Source organism: Manacus candei, unplaced genomic scaffold (assembly GCF_025592945.1).
Source record: "Manacus candei isolate 608988 ecotype Guabito, Panama unplaced genomic scaffold, ASM2559294v1 h1tg000158l, whole genome shotgun sequence".
Taxonomy (NCBI): domain Eukaryota; kingdom Metazoa; phylum Chordata; class Aves; order Passeriformes; family Pipridae; genus Manacus; species Manacus candei.
In genome coordinates this window covers 226,699-246,815 of record NW_026138206.1, presented here as the reverse complement: position 1 = coordinate 246,815, position 20,117 = coordinate 226,699, and the positions used below count along the sequence as shown (strand labels likewise).

General features: G+C 55.5%; 1 protein-coding gene across 1 annotated transcript in view; it reads left to right on the top strand.

Moving 5' to 3' along the window:
• The window catches only part of SCN4A (sodium voltage-gated channel alpha subunit 4), a 44,010-nt gene that overhangs the window by 10,885 nt on the left and 13,008 nt on the right, over positions 1 to 20,117 (top strand). Inside the window, exons 4-16 of the mRNA XM_051772706.1 lie at positions 313 to 400; positions 1,046 to 1,174; positions 1,267 to 1,358; positions 2,998 to 3,327; positions 4,455 to 4,518; positions 5,341 to 5,482; positions 6,231 to 6,443; positions 8,409 to 8,573; positions 8,806 to 8,929; positions 9,622 to 9,860; positions 11,769 to 11,942; positions 12,275 to 12,631; positions 15,865 to 16,299. Coding sequence (XP_051628666.1) covers positions 313 to 400; positions 1,046 to 1,174; positions 1,267 to 1,358; positions 2,998 to 3,327; positions 4,455 to 4,518; positions 5,341 to 5,482; positions 6,231 to 6,443; positions 8,409 to 8,573; positions 8,806 to 8,929; positions 9,622 to 9,860; positions 11,769 to 11,942; positions 12,275 to 12,631; positions 15,865 to 16,299 — 2,552 coding nt within the window. The remainder of the gene's footprint in view (positions 1 to 312; positions 401 to 1,045; positions 1,175 to 1,266; positions 1,359 to 2,997; positions 3,328 to 4,454; positions 4,519 to 5,340; positions 5,483 to 6,230; positions 6,444 to 8,408; positions 8,574 to 8,805; positions 8,930 to 9,621; positions 9,861 to 11,768; positions 11,943 to 12,274; positions 12,632 to 15,864; positions 16,300 to 20,117) is intronic.

Genomic DNA, 20,117 nt, shown 5'->3' with positions numbered 1-20,117 from the left:
GAGGGGTCAGAGAGGCAGGGAAAGCTGTATCCTGGGGTGATGGAGAGCAAGGAGCACAGGGGGCAAGAAGGGAGGCAGAGCCAGCACCAGGGAGCCAGGAAGGGGAGCAGAAAGGAAGGGAAGAGGCCAGGATCACACATGGGAGCAGAGGGTCCAAGGGAAAAGTGTGGGCACAGGAGGAGCAGGTCAGGGGGAGGGAGCAGGTCAGGTGGGAGCCAGGACAGGAGGAGCAGGGATGCTTGGCTTCATAACCGTAGGAAGGGGATGACTCAGGCAACAGCCACAGCATTTCTCCTTGACCAGGTTTTAAATTATTCAGCATGTTCATCATGATCACCATTTTAACCAACTGCGTGTTTATGACCATGAACAACCCCCCGCCGTGGTCCAAGAATGTGGAGTAAGTCCCTGTGACCTCCCCCGGCCATGGGGGCCACCCCAGCTTGACAGGACCAAGGCTGAGAGAGGGGTGTTGAGTTCCAGGCACCCTTCAGAGCAGGAGGGGTGTCACTGGAAAATGCTGGTGACCCTCTTGGTCTCAGGAGGAACCTATGCCAGGCATTGCAAAGAGTGTTTCAGAGCTACACAAAACAAGGTGGGGGTCCCATGACAGGAGTCCACTGTAGAGCAGATTGGGTTGGGTTGGGTCATCGGTGACATTCTGGAGAGGGTGAGCAGATCCACCTGTCCAAGGGTCATGGACAACCTGTCCCAGGTGAGAGGGGGATATCCAGCATTTCCTGCTGTGGTTCTGCACAGTCAGGTCTCAGTGGGGCTTTACAGAGAGCATGGTCGTGTTGGGACATCAGCAGGGATCAGAGGTGTTGCAGAATAGTCCCCAGAGGGATGGGTACCTCAAGATGTCCCAACTTACCTTATGAGGTGAGGTGAAAAGCTCACCCAGTGCTGAAGCACCCCAGAAACTCAGCAGCCCCCCAAACTCCACTCCCCAGGGTGGTCCCATTGTCAGGGGTGGACAAAACCTCATCCTGAGCTGGCCCTTGGACCTTGGGGAGCATCCCCCAAGTCACTGCTCCCGTTCCAGATACGCCTTCACTGGGATATACACCTTTGAGTCCCTCATCAAGATCCTGTCGAGAGGTTTCTGCATCGACGACTTCACATTCCTGCGCGACCCCTGGAACTGGCTGGACTTCATGGTCATCTCCATGGCGTGAGTTTGGTGGGACGGGGGATGACAGGAGGTGTGCACACTGCTGAGTGCCTGGCAGAGACCCTGAAGCCCTTTCCTCTCCTGTCCTGCAGCTACATCACTGAGTTTGTGGACCTGGGGAACATCTCTGCTCTCAGGACCTTCCGCGTCCTCCGCGCCTTGAAAACCATCACCGTCATACCAGGTGGGACTTAACGAAGGGCTCTCCCCTCTGTGTCCTCCCCTGAGCTCAGGTGTTCCCACCTTTCACAGCAATTCCTTGTTCTTTTGACAGCTCTAAGAGAAAACAGAGGAAATAAGGTATTCCATGCTCACAATTTTCCACAAAATTCAGCTTTTGGGTTGTTTGGCAGGAAAAGCCCCTGATGAGCCAGACATCATTTTTAGGGCTCCCTGGAGATGCCTTAAGGGGGTTTGTGCTCACAGTGGGTTTATGGGCTCAATAAACCAAATAGCTCAATTCTTGGAGCCACGAACTCAGTTTTGTCCCCACTGCTGAGCTTGCTTGGATTGAGATATTTAATGGCTATTGGTGCAAGAGCCACGTGGTGAGTGTTTAATATCACCCCAACCTCCTGCCTGTGGTGTGAGGAGACGTTACCAATTATCTCTGATGGCTGTTCCCCAAATCTGATACCACCCTGCTTTGGTACCAGCTGATGCAACCAGTGATCCCACAGAAGGGATCACTCAGACCCCTTGAAGAAGCACGAGACTGAAGTGGAACTGATAATCCCTTGTGGTGAATAAATTCTCGTGTCCCTGCAGCCTCCAGATCTTTAGGGTTCACGTTTGAACATTTTTTGCCTTCATCAAACAGGCTAAAAATTGTGTTTAGCAAAATGTAAACTGCTGCTTTTTTAGGGAATGACATCCCCCAGAGGCCCTGCAGAAATAGCAGTTGCAAAAATAAGCTGGTTTGAGAATGGCTGACCTTGGCCATTCCCCAGCCAGACAAACACTTGGAGAACAGGGTTTTACCTCAATAGTTTGGGGAGCAAGGAGCAGGCGTGATGAGAGGGCTGAAAATCATGTCTTTGGAGAACTGCCTCCACATGAGAAAGCTCTGTGCCCAGAGATGCTTTTAGGATCAATGTTGGGATGTCCCAGCATCACCCATCACCCGTGCAGACCTTGGGTGATGGGAACACCATCCTCCCTGGTAAAAGCCCACCAAGGATCCGTGGATGAGCCTCCTCTGTGGAGGAAGCAGCGATGCTGGGAGGGGGAGATGAGTTAATCCAGATGCTTAATGCACATGTCACTCTGTCACCTTCACTTGGACACACTGGGGATTCTCCAGCTTGAAGGATCAGGATGGAGGGTCTGGCTGGGTTTCTGACCACCCAAGGGACAGCAGCACATGTGCTGTTGGACCACAGAGGCTTTCCTGGAGCTGAGGGAGGTGCTCAGCATCATGCAGCTGGGCCAGCAAGAGCTTTTCCATGTGCCACTGTAGTGGTTTGGGCCAAAAAAGGCCAGATTGTGACATTTGGGGGAACAGAAAGTCCAAAGGCATTGACAGGCTGGGGTGAGCTTTGGCTCATGATGTCTCAAGGTTGGGATGGGGGAGCCTTGGCCAGCACCAGTCCAAGGGGGAGAGTTTTGGGGGAAGGGTTTTTACTGCTCAGCATTGTGTGGGGACAGAGGGACAGCTGGGATGTGACACGGGACACAGAGCTGGGGGTCTGAGCCCGTGGGAGGGGAACTTGGTGACGCCACATATCCCCACCAGACCCGGCAGCTTTCGGGAACGCCACAGCACGTTCCCCCAGGATTAGCAAAGGAGCAATTAGCTCAGTGGTGACACAACTTCTCCTCAGGGCTGAAGACGATCGTTGGGGCTCTGATCCAGTCGGTGAAGAAGCTCTCAGATGTCATGATCCTCACGGTTTTCTGCCTGAGCGTGTTCGCCCTGATCGGCCTCCAGCTCTTCATGGGCAACCTGCGCCAGAAGTGCGTGCGGTGGCCCCCTCCCAACATCACCTTCCTGGGGGACTTGGAGCTGGACAATGACACGTTGGTCAACTCAACATTTTACGACTTCGTGGATGACTTTGCCGGCAACTTCACCGGCAACTTCACCGGCAACTTCACCGGCAACTTCACCAGCAACAGCACCTTTGATTTCGAGGCCTACATCAGTGATGAAGGTAAGTAAATGCTCATGCAGCCCCTTCTCTCCACACCCATCACCCTGGTGGGCTCCTCTGTTTCCCTGCTCCTCCTGTGCCAGAACAAGATGGTTTGCTCACTTGGATGTTCCTGCCAGGGTGCTTTGCAAGGAGATGTGGCTGGTGGGTGAAACAGGTTGTGCACACACACAGGAGGCGCAGATGGGATCAAATCCACCTTGACAGGGAAAATGTGGTCCTCCTGGACAAGCTAAACTCCTCCAGAAATGTTTCACCACTGGAAAAACCAGTGTCTCCATCTCTCACTTGCTCGTGAGGGCACAATCTCCCACTGGAGTGGTCAAAGCAGGGAGACCAAACCCTGCAGGAGCAGATGGGGCTTCGGGTGGAAACAGAGAGGGAAGGATGCAGGAATGACATTTCTCACCCACTTTCACAGCTGCATCATAGCTGGGTCCTTCCCCAGGTCCACAGTGAGCATTGCAACACCACGACAGCCACAGGAGGGGAAGGAGGGAGAGGTGGGACCAGCACAGGTCCTCAGGCAGTCATCCAAAACTGCTACTTTCCTATCCCTTCTTTGAAAATTTGGTCCCAAAGTGTGGGATTTTGTTTGTTCTTTGGTTTTGAGTTTTTGGGTCTGCACTGGAGTTGTAGGGAGGAGCTTTAAGGAGCCCTGGTCTGTGAGCAGGGTGAGCTTCTCCACTGGGCAGGGGATGGGAGCAACAGGAGGAAGGCAAAAGCCATGGAGCAGTAGCAGTTTCACAAGGTTTTTCTGGGACTCCTGCAGTCCCCCATGCTCACTGTTCCTGGGGAATGTCCTGCTTTTCCCAGCAAAACAGGCCAGCCCTGATCCTTTGACCACATGTTAACCCACTTTCCCAGGAGCCCTGACCCTGGCCAGCTCCAAAGCTGTTCATGGGCTTGGGAGTCCTCTGATTAAACACTGCCATGAACTAGCACCAACACAAAGAGTCAAGTCAGAAGAAATACCCCAATGTCCAATGCTGGGATTCAGTGACATTCCCTGGGACTCAAGGAACTTCCCTGACAGCAAGTTGCTACCAAGAATTTGAAAATCAATAAAATTTATTTATGTATTTATTTATTTATTGTTATGTCTCGCTCTTTCCCCAACTCCAAAGCCAATTTCTACTTCCTGGAGGGAGCCCTCGACGCCCTGCTCTGCGGGAACAGCAGCGATGCCGGGTGAGTGCAGTCCCTGCTGGGGGCTGAGGGCCCCTCTGGACCCCTGGGAGGGGATGAGGGAGGTGGTGCAGCCAGTTTGGGATGGGACGGGTCTGGGAATGTTGCTCTGCAGGCAAGCAGTCTGGGAATCCCAATGGATCAGCCTGGGAGGGATATCAGTCTGGGCATCCCAATGGATCAGCCTGGGAGGGATATCAGTCTGGGCATCCCAATGGTATCAGCTTGAGGGGGGATATCAGTCTGGGCATCCCAATGGATCAGCTTGAGGGGGGATATCTGTTTGAGCATCCCAGTGGTATCAGCTTGAGCAGATATGGACCCAGGCATCCTGACTGTATCAGCTTGGAGGGGGTACCAGTCCAAGCATCCCAACTGCATCAGCTTGGGCGGGTATGGGTTGGAACATCCTGCTGGTATCAGTTTGGGGGAGTGTCAGTCTGGCCATCCTGACTGTATCAGCTTGGGGGGGGGTTGGTCCAGGTACCCTGGTGGTGTCAGCTCTGGGGAAGGTGGTATCAGTCCAGGCATCCAACTGTATCACATTTGGGGGGTATCACTCCGGGCATCCCAACTGTATCAGCTGGGGGGTTGTTGATGGGAGCACACTGATGGTATCAGCTTGAGGTGGTATCTCTCAGGGCATCCTGACTCTATCAGCTGTGGGGAAGGTGATATCAGTCCAGGCATCCAAACTGTATCAGCCTGGTGGGAAGGGTCCCCCCAGTGCATTTCCATGTCTCCAGGGCTGGAGGGTTTGGCTGTGGGTGCCAGAAGGGGCAGTTTGGGGGCTCACACCAGCTGCCCCCGTGGCTCCTTTGGCAGGAAGTGCCCCGAAGGGTACGAGTGCATGAAGGCAGGGAGGAACCCCAACTATGGCTACACCAGCTACGACACCTTCAGCTGGGCCTTCCTGGCCCTCTTCCGCCTCATGACACAGGACTACTGGGAGAACCTCTTCCAGCTGGTAGGCACCACATTTCTGTCCTTGTGCAAGAGCTCCTCTTGTTTCAGTGCTGCCCCTGGTCTGAGAAAAGTCATTGACTGGAAATTTGTGGGTCCTTGTCTTGTGGTTTATGGATCCGGAGGTGGTGCCTGGTCCCATCCCGTTCCCTGACCTGAGAGTGCAGTTTATTTTCCAGGGCAAAGCCCGGATGTGCTGCAGTGGTGCTGTCAGCTCTGTCATGGAAATCAGGGATTTATAAGGGTATTTATTGCAGCTCTGGCTTGAGCTGAGGGAGAGGGTAAGGAGGACAAGACATGTCACTTGTCCCCTGATTGAGTCACCCTCTAGGGAGACACCACAAAACCTGGTCCAGAGGTTGTTCAGGCTGTTCTATGTCCTCTGGAAAGGATTATACCCAGATCCAGAGTGAGAAAAGGACCACTTTGTCCCAAGGGTGAGACCTGAGAAGCTGGGGGCTGAGGGACATCAGCCCCTCCCAGCACAGCGAGTCACTGATGAAATACTGTCCCACCTCCACACGTGCTCACAGCCCTGGGAACAAGAGGGCTGTGCTGAGACTTATGGCTGCTTCCCACAATTCCTAACCCAGTGCTGCAGGGAGGTCCACTGGGCAATGACCAGCCCTTGGGGAAGCTGGGAGCAAAGTATTTTCCTCCTCCCACAAATGGGAGGGTGTCCCAGTGCAGGACATTTCCTTGGAATCATCGCCAAAGCGATGCCGTGACAGCCCTGCCTCCTCTTCCCACAGACACTGCGTGCAGCGGGGAAAACCTACATGATCTTCTTCGTGGTGGTCATATTTCTTGGCTCCTTCTACCTCATCAACCTCATCCTGGCAGTGGTGGCCATGGCTTACGCTGAACAGAACGATGCCACGCTGCTGGAGGAGCAGCAGAAGGAGGAGGAATTCCAGCAGCTCATGGAGCAGCTGAAGAAGCAACAAGAGGAGCAAGAAAAGATGGTTGGTGGGAAGTGTGGAGGCTGAAATCTCAGGAATGGGGGAGAAAAGGGAGCGTGGTGGTGCATCCATTTATGTAAAATCCAAGCATGAGGCCCATTTGGTTCATAGGAAGGGAAGATAATCACTGAGTAACTATTCTGAGGCTCACAGATGAATCAAAAAGTTGAGATACAATCCTGTGGGGTAAAAAAAAAAAGGCTGAAAATATTTAATTTCCACATCCAAATCCCAGGATGGGGAGCACTGGGAGGCAGCAGAGAGGAGCAGCATGGAGGGGGTGTGGTGTTTGAGAGGAGGAGGTGAGGGACAAGGCATGAATGTCACCAGAACTAACACTGAAGCTCCCTGGAGCACATCAGGAGCCTGGCAGGGAGCTCAGGCACAGAGTCATCAGGGTACAAGGGTGGTGCCCCAGGAAGATGGGGCAGCTGCAGCAAAGCTCAGTGTGTTTGCAAACCATTTGCTTCGGCCTGCAGACCGAAGAAAGGGCTTGAGAGACCCTGAGTCTCACTGGGGAAGTTCTGGTGCCCTCGTGGGAGCCAAGGAAACCTGGTATGGTGGAAGGTGTCCCTGCTCATTGCAGGAGGGTTGGAAATGAATGCTCTTTGAGGTCCCTTCTTCAAACCATTCTGAGATTCCATAAATGCCAGGTTGGAAGGGTCCTCCAGGATCATCTGTTCCAACCTCTCTTGGCAGAAGCATGACCTGGACAAGAGACATTTGCTCTGTTGTGATCCCAGGGTGTTACCTTAGCCCCTTTTTGGTCCTTGGGTGTGTTTTTTAGCACAATGTGCCTGTAAAAACATGGCCAAAAGCCTCTGTGATGTCTGGGACCATCTCTAATCATCATTTTGATCTATGTCAGCAACATCCACGGGAGCCATCCCTGCAAATCTGTTAGTTTGGGCAAAACACCAGCTCCCTTGCATGCAGAGAGACACAAAACAATGTCTGACTGTCTCTAGAGCTTATCTGTGCTGAGCCACAACATCCTCTGAGGAAGTGGCTTGTTTTTATCTGGCTGCTCCTGTTTGCAGGATGGGGCTGAGCAAGCCCTGCCCGAGGGACTCCAGGGTTGGGGGGTCAGGCTGAGCAAATTAACCGGGAGTTGGCCAGAGGGTTTATTAAGGGATGTTATTCCTTTCTAGGCCCATAGACAAATTAAAAAGACAGAGAGAATAAGGCTGAGTGTGAGGGTAAAGCACCTACGAGAAATGGGGGCTCGGATCTGTTCAATATGCCATGACTGAGTGGGGAAACTGTGTTGGATCTCAGCGATGTGCAGTGGGGATAGGGATGTTCCCAATCCTCTGTGGCATCCTTAGAGTGTAGTAAACTTCAGATGTTAATAGCAGTGTCAGAAAGAAAAAGAAAAAAAATAAAAATAAATAATTTGTTGTGCAATAATACAACACCTGGGGGGGGGGGGGAGTAATTAAATTTTGATCCAAACATTCACAAATTCAGTGCAAGTCCAAAAATCTTGGAGATCACACTTCAGAATTATCTTTGAAGATTTTTCCTCTTTCCCATTTGGAATGAAAACATGTTTCAAAGCATGTTGAATGAACATGAATGAAAGCATGTTTTCAAATTTTCCTGCAAGACAGAACTGAGAAAGTTTGCATAGTTTTGTCCTTATGAGTTATTCCTCTTGACCAAATTTGAACAGATTTAATTCATCAGTGCAAGTGAAAGGGAAAGGCTTGGAACTGCTGCTGAGCTACTGCAAAGAGGTGGAGAATTCCCGAGTGGTTTGGGTGGGAAGGGACCTTAAAGCCCATCCAGTCCCATGGGCAGGGACACCTTCCACTAGCCCAGGTTGCTCCAGGGCCCATCCAACCTGGCCTTGGACACTCCCAGGGGTGGAAGGGGTTTTCCCAAGCCCTCCCCAGCCTGGTGCCCGCTGTGGGATGGTCCCAGGGCCGTGGGCAGGGGGTGATGGGGCTGTGGGTTGTTGTGCAGTTGCAGGACCGGCGGTCCAGCAGTGGTTCCCTGCCCAGCACTGTGGCCGAGAAGGAGCAGAAGGAGCACGACTCAGACCTCAACAGTGACCAGGACAAGGCCAAGGACTGCAACGGGCAGGTGATCCCCAAGATCACCCTGCAGAGATCTGATACGGTGATTGATGTACGTGCTTGGCTCTCCCTCTGCCATCCCCTGAGGGTGCCCACCCTGACAAACCCCCCTGGACGGATGGGCCTGTGCCCAGCTCATTGTGGGTTGGGTCCTACGAGCCTGCAGCCCACCTGGGGTTCCCACCTTGCACCCCAAGGTCTCTCCACACCGTGCCCTTTTTTCTGCCTGCTGTCCTTCAGTGCATTAAACAGCTTCTCCCCTTCCATCCCTTCTCTCCTTCTAGTTCAACCCAACTTTTGAGCCAGAGAAACAGGACCACAACCACCTCACTGTGGGCAACCAAGATGGGCCAGGACTCGAGAAGAGGGTGGGAAGTGCCCTCAGTGTCATCTCCAACGCTGTAGAAGGTACATTTCCCCCAGCCTGGGTGAGGGCTGGGGGTGTCCTGTGGTGTGTTGGTGGGTTTGGGTTGGTGACAGTGGCTGTCCCAAATCCCCAGCCCCACGCAAGGGACGACTCTGGGCCTGAGGTCTCCATACAGGGTCAGGGCACTGCAGTGATGCCCAAGCAAGGCTTTTCATCCTAGCTCACCTGGATGATGCCTGGAGGCAATAATCCAATATCTCACACAAATTAGGGATTACAGTTGATTAGAGAAGTCTCCAGAGCCAATTTCCCAGGAGCTGCTGCCTCAGCTTCAGCAAAAAATGCCATGAACTCAGCAACAGCAGGCTCTGTCCTCCCTGAGAACAGGCACAAAACCCTCTGGCCACCCCAGAGGAGTTCCCTTGGATGTCCCTCCAATCTCAGTGTGGTAGGGACACCTCAAATCCCGCCCAGGGGCTGAGAGCAGGATTGGACCAACAGTTCCCTGACTGATCTACCTTTCCATCCCTCTCCAGCTGGGAGGGTCAAGTCTGCAATGTCGCTGTGCCTGGGCATGGGGGGGCTCCTCCTTTTGGGAGCCCCCATATTAAACTCATAGGTTTTCTAGGGCTGGTTCAGGGCCTCAGGAGAAGTCACTTCTAGAGGGCACTTGCCCACCAGGGTGAGGACAGGATAATCCTGCACTGACATCATCATCTTTTCCTGCCCTCAGAGCTGGAGGAAGCCCACCAGAAGTGCCCGCCCTGGTGGTACAAATTTGCCCACACCTTCCTGGTCTGGAACTGCTGTTTGCCGTGGGTGAAGTTGAAGGAGTTTGTCAAGATGGTGGTGATGGACCCCTTCGTGGACCTGGGCATCACCATCTGCATCGTGCTCAACACACTCTTCATGGCCATGGAGCATTACCCCATGACAGAGGAGTTTGAGAACGTGCTGTCTGTGGGCAACCTGGTAGGCAGCTCTGGGCAATCCATCCTTCCCATTTAGGGGCACAGCAGCCCCATCTCCCACCCCGTGGGCAGATCCCCCCCTCTGCTGCTCTTGTGATATTCAAACAGTGTGGATTCCTGCCTGAAAACACATCCCTGAGAAAGCACTGCAGGGGTCTGACCACAGCATCCCCGCTCAGGGCTGGACTCCAGGATGGTCCAGACAAGGGAATTGGTGTGGGGGGGGATCCATCATTCCCTGCTCTCCTCCTGCTGCAGCCTCTGCCTGCCTTGGTGCATCTCCAGTGTGGCCACAGCCTTGCAGAGCTCTCCTGAGCCATCCTCTACATCACAACCCAGGGTCAGGCACGAGCTGCTGCCAGCCCTGGCTGACACCACGCTGTCCTTGTGATGCTGGGTGGCCACGGGGCAGAGAGGGGGGAATTCCAGACTGTGGGAGCAAACCGGTCCCCACTGAGCAGGAAGAAACAACGCTGGCAGCACTAAAAATAATAATAATCAGGGCTTTTCCATGTGAAATCACTGCAAATCTGAGCTGTCCTGATTTTATAGGTGTATTTAACACCCAGCTGTGGCTGCTCCTGCTCTGAGCTCAGGGCAAGTGGCTTTGAGCTGCATGGAATCTGCTGGTGGGACAGGACCAGGAGGCCCCTGATAGCAGGGGGAAACGCATTAAGGGGTGGGAGAGCTCCCATCTCTTCTCCTCTCACCTTGCCCTGCTCCAGCACTTGCTGAGACCTCTCTGAGCACAGGCCCTGGAGGGACAGATGCCAGTGGCTGTGCCCAGGCGGGCAGGACGCCGTGCAGCACATTTCTGCTTTGTCTCTGATTTCAGGCAGGAAATACAAGGGGATTAATGGGCTGGTGCTCAAGGCACGGTCGCGCTGCAGGATGGCTCCAGCCCTTCCTTTGGGCCAGCAGCTTTCCTGGCTGGGCATGATTTGCTGGGAAAGGGCCAGGTAGGGATGGGAGCAGGAGAAGTAGCTCCCACTGAGATGTGGTTTCCCCCCAGATTTCCTGTCTGTGCCAGAATTAAAGCTGCAGTGCTGCTGCCCGTCCCATGCAGGCTGTAAAGGGCAGGAGCAGGGATCAGCTGGCCAGGAGCAGAACAGGGGGTGTTTGTGAGCTGGCATTCAAAGGGCACGTGGGGGCCATCCCTTGGGATACTGGAACAGGAACAGAATGGGGGCATTTGTGGGCTGGCAGTCAAAGGGCACACAAGGGCCATCCCGTGGGATGCTGGAGCATGAACAGAGCAGGGGACATTTGTGGGCTGGCATGCAAGGGCCATGTGAGGACCATCCTCTGGGATGCTGGAGCAGAAGCTGGGCTGCTGCAGCCTCTCCTCCCTGCCCAGTGGAGGCACAGACCTGTGTGTCCCAACACTATCCACATCCAGGCCAAATCTGTCCCCGGGCCCCTCTGCACGTGCTGTGTCATGGAATTGCACCGAGGATGGTAATTGTCACATCACTGAGCCCTCTCTGGAGTAACGTGATAATACACAGAGCTGTTGTAGTCCCAGGGAAGGAGTAATGTGTAAAATCCAGATCAGCTGTCACAAGGCTCAGGGAGGGACAGGGGCATCCCAGTAGCAGCCCAGTTCCCAGTGCTGGGTGTCTGTGATTCACCAGTTATTCAGAAGGGGTCCCTTTGCCAGTGAAACTTTTATTTTTAATTTCCAGCAGCTAACTCACACCTCTGTGTCCCTCCAGAAGCAATCAGTCACCAGTACTCCCAGTCTGGCTTTACCAGCCGCACTGGGCAGCAGCTGGGGAGCTTGTTCCCAGCTGGGACTGGACCTAAAGGGGCAAAATTCTTTGGGAATACACCAAAAAAGAGAGGTGCTGCCCACCCCAAGGCTCTGCACTGCTTTACAACCGAAGTGACAGGGTGCTGCTTCCCACAGGTCTTTACAGGGATCTTCACGGCGGAGATGGTCCTGAAGCTCATTGCTCTGGATCCCTACGAGTACTTCCAGCAGGGCTGGAACATCTTTGACAGCTTCATCGTCACCCTGAGCCTGGTGGAGCTGGGCTTGGCCAACGTGCAGGGGCTCTCCGTGCTCCGCTCCTTCCGCTTGGTACGTGCCGGGGAGGACTCTCAGTGCCTGGGGGTTGTGGCTGTGATTGGCACCCGGGCGGAGATGGCTTGTTCAGCCTCCTCTATAGTGGTCACCAACTAAAGATAACACTGAGAGTCAAGCTAAATATTTAGGAAAGTCAGAGCCTGTGCTCTTCCCAGAGTGTTTGACCCCTGCTGCCTTCATAAAACAGCCCCGAGGAGGTGCGATCGCAGCGTCACAGCCTTGCTGACAGCCTGTGGCAACGGCAGCCCCAAGCCAAACCAACACCCCCCAAGCCAAACCAACACCCCCCAAGCCAAACCAACACCTCCCCTCCTTGCTCCCCACAGCTGAGGGTCTTCAAGCTCGCCAAGTCCTGGCCCACCCTCAACATGCTCATCAAGATCATCGGCAACTCCGTGGGCGCCCTGGGGAACCTCACGCTGGTTCTGGCCATCATCGTCTTCATCTTCGCCGTGGTGGGGATGCAGCTCTTCGGGAAGAGCTACATTGAGTGCGTGTGCAAGATCTCCGTGGACTGCACCCTGCCCCGCTGGCACATGAACGACTTCTTCCACTCCTTCCTCATCGTCTTCCGCATCCTCTGCGGGGAGTGGATCGAGACCATGTGGGACTGCATGGAGGTGGCCGGCCAGACCATGTGCCTCATCGTCTTCATGATGGTCATGGTCATCGGGAACCTCGTGGTGAGTTCTTAGGGCTGGGGTGGAAGGTGGGGGGCAGGGGCAGAGGGTGTGGTGGGGTGGGGGCAGAGTCACAGAACCACAGAATCACAGGATCAGCCAGGTTGGAAAAGACCTCTGAGGTCATCGAGTCCAACCCATGACCCAACCCCACCTTGTCAACTAGACCAGAGCACTGATGCCACATCCAGTCTCTTCTTAGACACCTCCAGGGGCGGTGACTGCACCACCTCCCTGGGGAGCCCGTTCCAATCCCAATCACTCTTTCTTCCTACTGTCCAACCTAAACCTCCCCTGGCACGGCTTAGGACTGTCCAGCTCAGCTCATCTACAGGGCTGGTTGGAGCTGCACAGGAGCACTGGAACAGGGCTCTACCTCCCTCCCATGGGCCTGGTGGGACGTGCTGTGTGTCAGCCCTGTGTGAAACAGGGTGAGAAGCGATTTCTGAGGGACCTTCAGCTGAAACCAGATCAGGGACTGAAGGGGAAACTGAGGCACGGAAAACAACAACGGGCTTTAGGCAGAGCCAGGAGCAACTCTGGGACAAAAGAGGGCTCAGCTTCAAGCTGCCTTTCTTCTCCACTTGGCTTTTCAGGCTTTCCTCCCTGTTTCCCCCCCTCCTGCAGTGAGGGATGGAGGCAGTGCTCTATCCAGCACATCCCAAGGCTGGCCCTTTGCTTTCGGCAGCAGCCCCCCCGCCCAAGGCTCTTGCAGATCCCCAACATTCCCAGTCCTCACCTCAGTCCAGGAGGTGATACCCTGGACCCCTCTGCACCTCCTTCCATGGGTCCTGGTCCTCATCACCCCCTCCTGCCTACCTCCCTCCCCACTAATCCAAGCTGCTCACTGCCTGTCCTGCAGGTTTGCAAGTTCCAGGAGAGCATGAAATCCTTTCTAAACTTGGTAACCCTCTCGCTGGCAGCTTTGGAGCTTGTTTTCCAGCCTGCGTGGGCCCTGCTCTCCCTTCTTGAGGAGCAGGGCAGGGGAGGGAAGCGGCCGCCTGCCCGAGTCGCTCCTGTTACTTGCCGGGGTTGTGTAAGCCTTTTGGAATTTGCTTTGAAAAACTATCTGCCCGGGGAGCTGCTGATGCCTCCGTCCCCAGGGCGGCTGGCAAAGCCCTCCAGAGGGGTGAAAGGAGCCCCAGGGAGAAACACAGAGCACCCCATGGCTTGGGTCAGGGACTGGGCAGCCTGGAGTGTCCCACTTCCAGGACAGAAAGTTGGGATTTGGGTGCTGCTTGGTTTCCCTGGCTAATGAAAGGTATTTGAGGCTTTGAACTGGTCCCCAGAGCAGGACAGAGCTCGCCCCAGGGTGTCCTGGGGTCTGTGGGTAGTGCTGGACAGACGAAAGGAGCAGCCCTGTGCACTCCCTGAGCTGCCCATCACCCACCATTCAGCAATGGTTTGTGATGCCACCTTTGGAGGGGCACCCATTCATTTGGATTGTAATGCTGAATGAGGCTGAAAATCACCCATAAACAGCTGGAGCCTCTGCAGAACCATCTGCAGAGAGTGCAGGAGACTGGGAATCACAGCTGGGCCTGTGGAAACATTTCTTCTTCTGGAGCTTGTTTTTGGAATAGGACAGCCCATACACCCCTCCAAGACACTCTCCTGGAAAAGACAGGGGGGCAGTAGGATTTTCAGCTGGTGGGGCCAGCGACAGCCCTTCCAGAGGTGCAGGGGTTCCCCTCTCTGAACTGCACCCCAGCCCTGGCAGCTCCTGCAGGGAAACATGGAGCACAAACACGTAGAGAGCCGTCTCTGCCCCCTTCATCCCCTCTGCCAGGCTCTCCTGGCCCTGTCTCAGGTATTTCCAAGTCCTGGAGCCTGTCCCAAGTATGCCAGAGCCTCCCAAGTATCCCAGAGCAGGGAGGTGTGTGTTTCTCTCTGCTTCCCCTGCGGGAGGAATAAGGTGACGGGTTGGTCGTCCTTTACTGTTAATGACACTTTGAGCATTTCCTTTGGGGTTATTAAGGGAAAAGGGAGGAAGTCAGTCGGGTGACAAGGTAAGGGACTCCTGTCCAACAAAGCCAGAGCCAACGGCAGCTATTAGCTGTAATTGGTACTTAACGTAAGCATTAAACTGATGGGCCCGGGGGGATTTATTTAAAGACGAGGTTTAAGGCATATGGTATGAGCCATGTGAAAGCAGCAGTGACCTTGGATAGCAGCTAATTCCCGGCTCAGATACTCTGCTGGCACAACAGGGCACAAACATCAACAGCTGTGGGCTGGGCCCATCTCTGCTCCAGGCAGTGGGTGCCTGGCTGGGCGCTGGGGTGCCTGTCCCACTCCTCTTCCCATGGGCTGCTCCAGATTTCTGGCATGCAGTGAGTCAAACTGTGCCAGGGGAGGCTGTGGAGGGGCCCAGTCATGTTTTGGGCATGGTGAAGTAGGAGAGATCTAAAGGAAGCAGAAGAGCCCATGTTTGGAGCTGTACAGAACATTTGCATCCCCATGAGCTGAGATGAAATCCCACTTTCCATGGAGCAGAGCAGCTTCTGGGAGACAGGGATGGGGTGGGGGGGGCTCAGGCTCCTCTGTGGCACCGGGGTGTGGGAGACCCTCAGGAGCATGCTGGGCATCTGAACTGCCAGGGAAGAGGAGAGGAAGAGTTGCAGCAGGGAGGACAACGAGCAGGAGCTTTCTGCCTGGGGAGAGAAATGACATAACCATAGAATCAGAGAATCCCAGAATGGTTTGGGTTGGAAGGGAACTTAAAGATCTTCCCATTCCAACCCCCTACCATAGGCAGGGACACCTTCCACTATCCCAGGTTGCTCCAAGCCCCGTCCAAGCTGGCCTTGGACACTTCCAGGGATGGGGCTTCCCCACCAGAGCTGAGTTGCATCCCTGTGGGTGGTGGGGAGTCCCACATGGGGACCAGCCAGGCCAAGAGCTCCAAGACACCAAAGGGAGGGACACGGTGAAGCTGGTTTGAGAGGGGCTGAATGATTGGTATCACTTACAAATGGATCAGCAGGACCCAGGCAGCTGGGGGTGATGCTGAGGGCATCAGAGCCCAGGAGGAAGTGAGGAGGAGCATGTCCATGTCCTCTAGGAGATGAGGTTGGCACCTCTGCAGTCCCCAGAGCTGGGTGAGGGGAGGACAGAGCCCACGACACGCTCAGGGGTTTCTCCACAGCCCCTCTGGGTGGTCCCCGTGGAGCTGAGGCTGGTGCTGGATGTCAAGGCTGGTGTTTTTGGGGTTTTGTGTCCCCCCCCCCCTCCAGGTGCTGAACCTCTTCTTGGCTTTGCTGCTGAGCTCCTTCAGCGCCGACAGCCTGGCGGCGTCGGACGACGACGGCGAGCTGAACAACCTGCAGATCGCCATCGGCAGGATCAGCCGCGGCGTCGCCTTCGCCAAGGCCGCGCTCCTCACGCTGCTCCGGCGGCTCTGCAAGGGCAAGAAGGTGGCCCCGGAGGAGGAGCAGGAGCCCAGCAAGAGGGAAAACTCCGTGCTGAACCACGTGGACACCACCCAGGAGACCAAGTCGGGGGGGTACCTGGACGGGATCGCCGGCAAGGAGCATATCTTCATGGACGAGCTGGATCACATGAACTTCATCAACAACCCCAACCTGACGGTGCAGGTCCCCATCGCCTCGGAGGAGTCCGACCTCTACGAGGAGACCAGCACCCAGTCTGAGACCGAGGACACCACCAAGGTAAGGAAGGCAGGTGGAAAGGTCTCACCCCAAACCAGGGCTTGCCCCGTTCTTGCTATGCTGCTAAAAGAACGATGCTCGTTTGAGTTACTTTTAGCTTTTCCACAGTGTGTGGCAGGAGCCAAACTTGGGGTTTCCCAACCTGGCATTTCCCAGTGTAACCTGGAGTTGGGGGTCAGGTCCAAGCAGAGGTTTGGCCTGTTTGGGGTCAGATTATGGGGTTATTGCTAATGCCAGAGGGGCCCTCACACCCCCAGGGATGGTGCAGGGACCAGAGCGCTCAGTTTGGGGTTAAAGATGTTCCAGAGGAATCTGACGCCAGGAAATCTGCTGATGGCACTATCATTGGATCCACTGCTAATGCCTCCAGAAGCATCACCAGGGGGGGCATGAAACCAGATGGAGGAGCTTAGCAGGAGTGAACATGAAGCGATGCAGGTTGGATCCAAAGCTGATCAGACAGCTGAGATCAGCACTGAGGTGTGGGGGGAGCTGTCAGGGTTCATGGGATGCTGATCACCTCACTGGGAGGGTGGCAGGGGGACAAGAAACTCAGGAATAGTGGACACAGAAAGGAGGGTGATGGGCTGGTGGGAAATTGCTGCTCACCCCGAGGTCCTGGGGAAATGTGGGGAGGCTGAGGGTGCTGTGGTGGAGAGGAGCAGATAAATCAATCTGGAAAGGGGTTTCATAGGAATAAAAAGCAGTTCTGATGGGAGGTTTGTCATGACTGTCGATGGCAGGAGCTGGGGGGCCTGTGGGAAGCTCTGTCCCAACTAGTCCTGTTGTGTGCCAGGGTAGAAGGCAGCACAGTGCTGCTGAGCACCTGGATGTGACTGCACAGGGAGCCCAGGAAGAATGAACCAGAGTTCCCAAAGCCCTGGAGCCACTCGCCTCCCCCCTTCTGCAGGATCCTCCCAGCTCAGCACAGCGACAGCGGCTCTGCAAAAAGAGCAGACTATCCTGATTCTTTGTTTTTAGCTGGGAAAACAGTGCTTTCAGCAGCTGGGGCTGCAGGAGGGGACAGAAGGAAAGGTGGTGGCTGGCTGTGACCCACTGTGACCGTGCTGCTAAGCTGTACTCAGAGGGGACGTGTGCCTGGAGCACCTTGGTCAAAGCAATGGGCAAGGAGGGGTTGTGCTGTCATTCCCTTTATTGTTGCCAGCAGGAGGGCTGAGAGTTGGCATTTTCCCCCAAATTTTTCCTACTACAACTGCAGTCCCGTGGCACTAATCCCCTGCACACCCAGCCCGTGCCAGAGCACACTGCACAGAAGTGATGCCAATGCCAACCTGGCCAGCACAGGGGGACACACCCAGCCTGGGCTGTGAGGTCCCCAGGGACCTCAGTTCACTGCCACCATGATGTGCTTCCCTTAGGCCCTGGAAGGGGCTCTCAGGTCTCCCTGGAATCTTCTGCCTTTTAGCCAGGCAGAAAAGGGCCTGGGACTTTGGATTGACAGGGAGCTGAACAGGAGCCAGAGTGTGCCCAGGGGGACAAGAAGGCCAATGGATCCTGGCCTGGCTCAGGAACAGGGTGGCCAACAGGTCCAAGGAAGTGATTCTGCCCCTGGACTCAGCGCTGGTGAGGCCACCCCTGGAGTGCTGTGTCCAGTTCTGGGCCCTCAGCTCAGGAAGGACATGGAGGGGCTGGAGCAGGTGCAGAGGAGAGCAACGAGGCTGGGGAAGGGACTGGAGCACAAGTGCTGTGAGGAGAGGCTGAGGGAGCTGGGGGGGCTCAGCCTGGAGAAGAGGAGGCTCAGGGGAGACCTCCTCACTTTCTACAACTCCCTGACAGGAGGGGGGAGCCGGGGGGGGTCGGGCTCTTCTCCCAGGCAGTGATCAGTAAGACAAGAGGGCTGGGTCTTCAGCTGTGCCAGGGGAGGTTTAGTTTGGAGAGAGTGATCAGCCATTGCAAAGGGCTGCCCAGGGAGGGAGTGGAGTCACTGTCCCTGGAGGTGTTTAAGGTGAGACTGGATGTGGCATCAGTGCCATGGTCCAGGAACCACAGCAGGGTTGGATCAAGGCTTGGACTTGATGATCCAGGAGGTCTTTTCCAACCCAGCTGTTTCTATGATTCTCTTCTCCATGCTGAACACCCCCAGCTCTCCCAGGCCACGTATATATAAGGTGAAATGGTAATTAGAAATCAGGTTTAATTGGTGGGAGCCCTGAGCTGGCCCCGGGGAGGGTTGGTGCCGGCGGGGTGTGCTCACATGCCGGAGATCAGCTCCAGGTGGAGCCAAAGCCCAGCACACCGCCTGGCACCGAGGACAGCCCACCGTGAGGAGTGAAAACCGGGGGGTTTCTCTGCATGGGCTGCTCAGAAGATGCTGATAAATGCTCTCCTCCTTCCTGAGTAGCTCCTTCGCGAGGCAAAGGTGTTTTCAGGGTGAAACGAGAGCAGCAGGATCCTCGCAGCTGCTCTGCTCCAGCACTTTGGCAACTCATGGTTGTTTCCTCCTTTGCAGCTCAAAGCAGTGAGGAGGGGACAGGCTGGTCTGTGGATGTGCAGGATGAGTGCAGGGGCTCAGGGCTCCTTCTGGAGGCTTTTTCCCTGGGGGTCCCATCCTGCTGGGCAGGGTGATGTGTCCTGGGGTATGTTCTGGGCTGTGGTGCATCACAGGGATATTGTCAACAGAGCTGAGGGAGCTGGGGGGGCTCAGCCTGGAGAAAAGGAGGCTCAGGGGGGACCTTCTGGCTCTGCAACCCCCTGACAGGAGGGGGGAGCCGGGGGGGGGGGTCGGGCTCTGCTCCCAGGGAACAAGGGACAGGAGGAGAGGGAACGGCCTCAGGCTGTGCCAGGGGAGGGTCAGGTTGGATACTGGGAAAATTTCTCTGCAGAAAGGGTTGTCCAGCCCTGGCACAGCTGCCCAGGGAGGTGGTGGAGTCCCCATCCCTGGAGGGATTTAAAAGCCATGTGGCACTTGGGGACACGGGTCAGTGGTGGCCTTGGCAGTGCCAAGGGGTGGGTGGGTTCGATGATCTCAGAGGGTTTTTCCAACCTGAAGGACTTTAAGTGCTCTGAATTATGGGGGTCCCGGGGGTGTGCAGCACCTGAATGCCAATGCTCAAGGATGCCAAAAGCCCTGGATTTGGGTGGAAACCCCCAGCCAGGGTGGATGTGCTGTACCAGGTGTGTGATGGAAGTTGCTCTGCAAACCTGCTGGTTTGGGGGAGCGTGGGGGGGCTCAGAAGCCCCCAGGGATGGGTCCTGGGGGCTCTTGCCATGGGACCAGCACAGTTATCCCCATCCCCACCCGAAAGGACCTGCCCTGAGCACCAGCCACAGGGCTCCCAGGTTCCATGAGCTGTCCAAGTGCCCCTCTAGGGACACCTTTCCCCCCATCTCCAGGGTGGCTGCTCTGGTTTGTCCCCATCTCGTCCCTTTGAAGGATTGTCCTGGAGCAGATGGTCTCTGTGTGTCCTTCCCCGGGGTCACAGCCTGCCTGGCCCCACGCCGAGGCCTCCTAATCCCCTTGGCCCTCCTCTCCCCTCCTCCAGCCCCAGCAGAGGGTGGTCCCACTGATCCTGGAGAGCCACCAGCTGACAGCTCGTGCCACCCCCAGAGCCGTGTCCTGCTCCTCCGGGCAGTGTCCTGCGCCTTCCCAAAGGCTCCCCCAAAGCAACATCTTCTCATGGAGATGTGGCTGTGGCCGCTGGAGCTGCAGGCAATGACGGTGCCTCAGTTCACTCCAGGGGCTCTTCCCTGCTTTCTGGAGGATGGAGCAGCTCTTTTATGCACTTCCAAAAGCACGAGCAGCCTCGGGGGAGGATTTTCTCCTTCCCACGAAAACCGACACCATCCCGTGTTGGAGA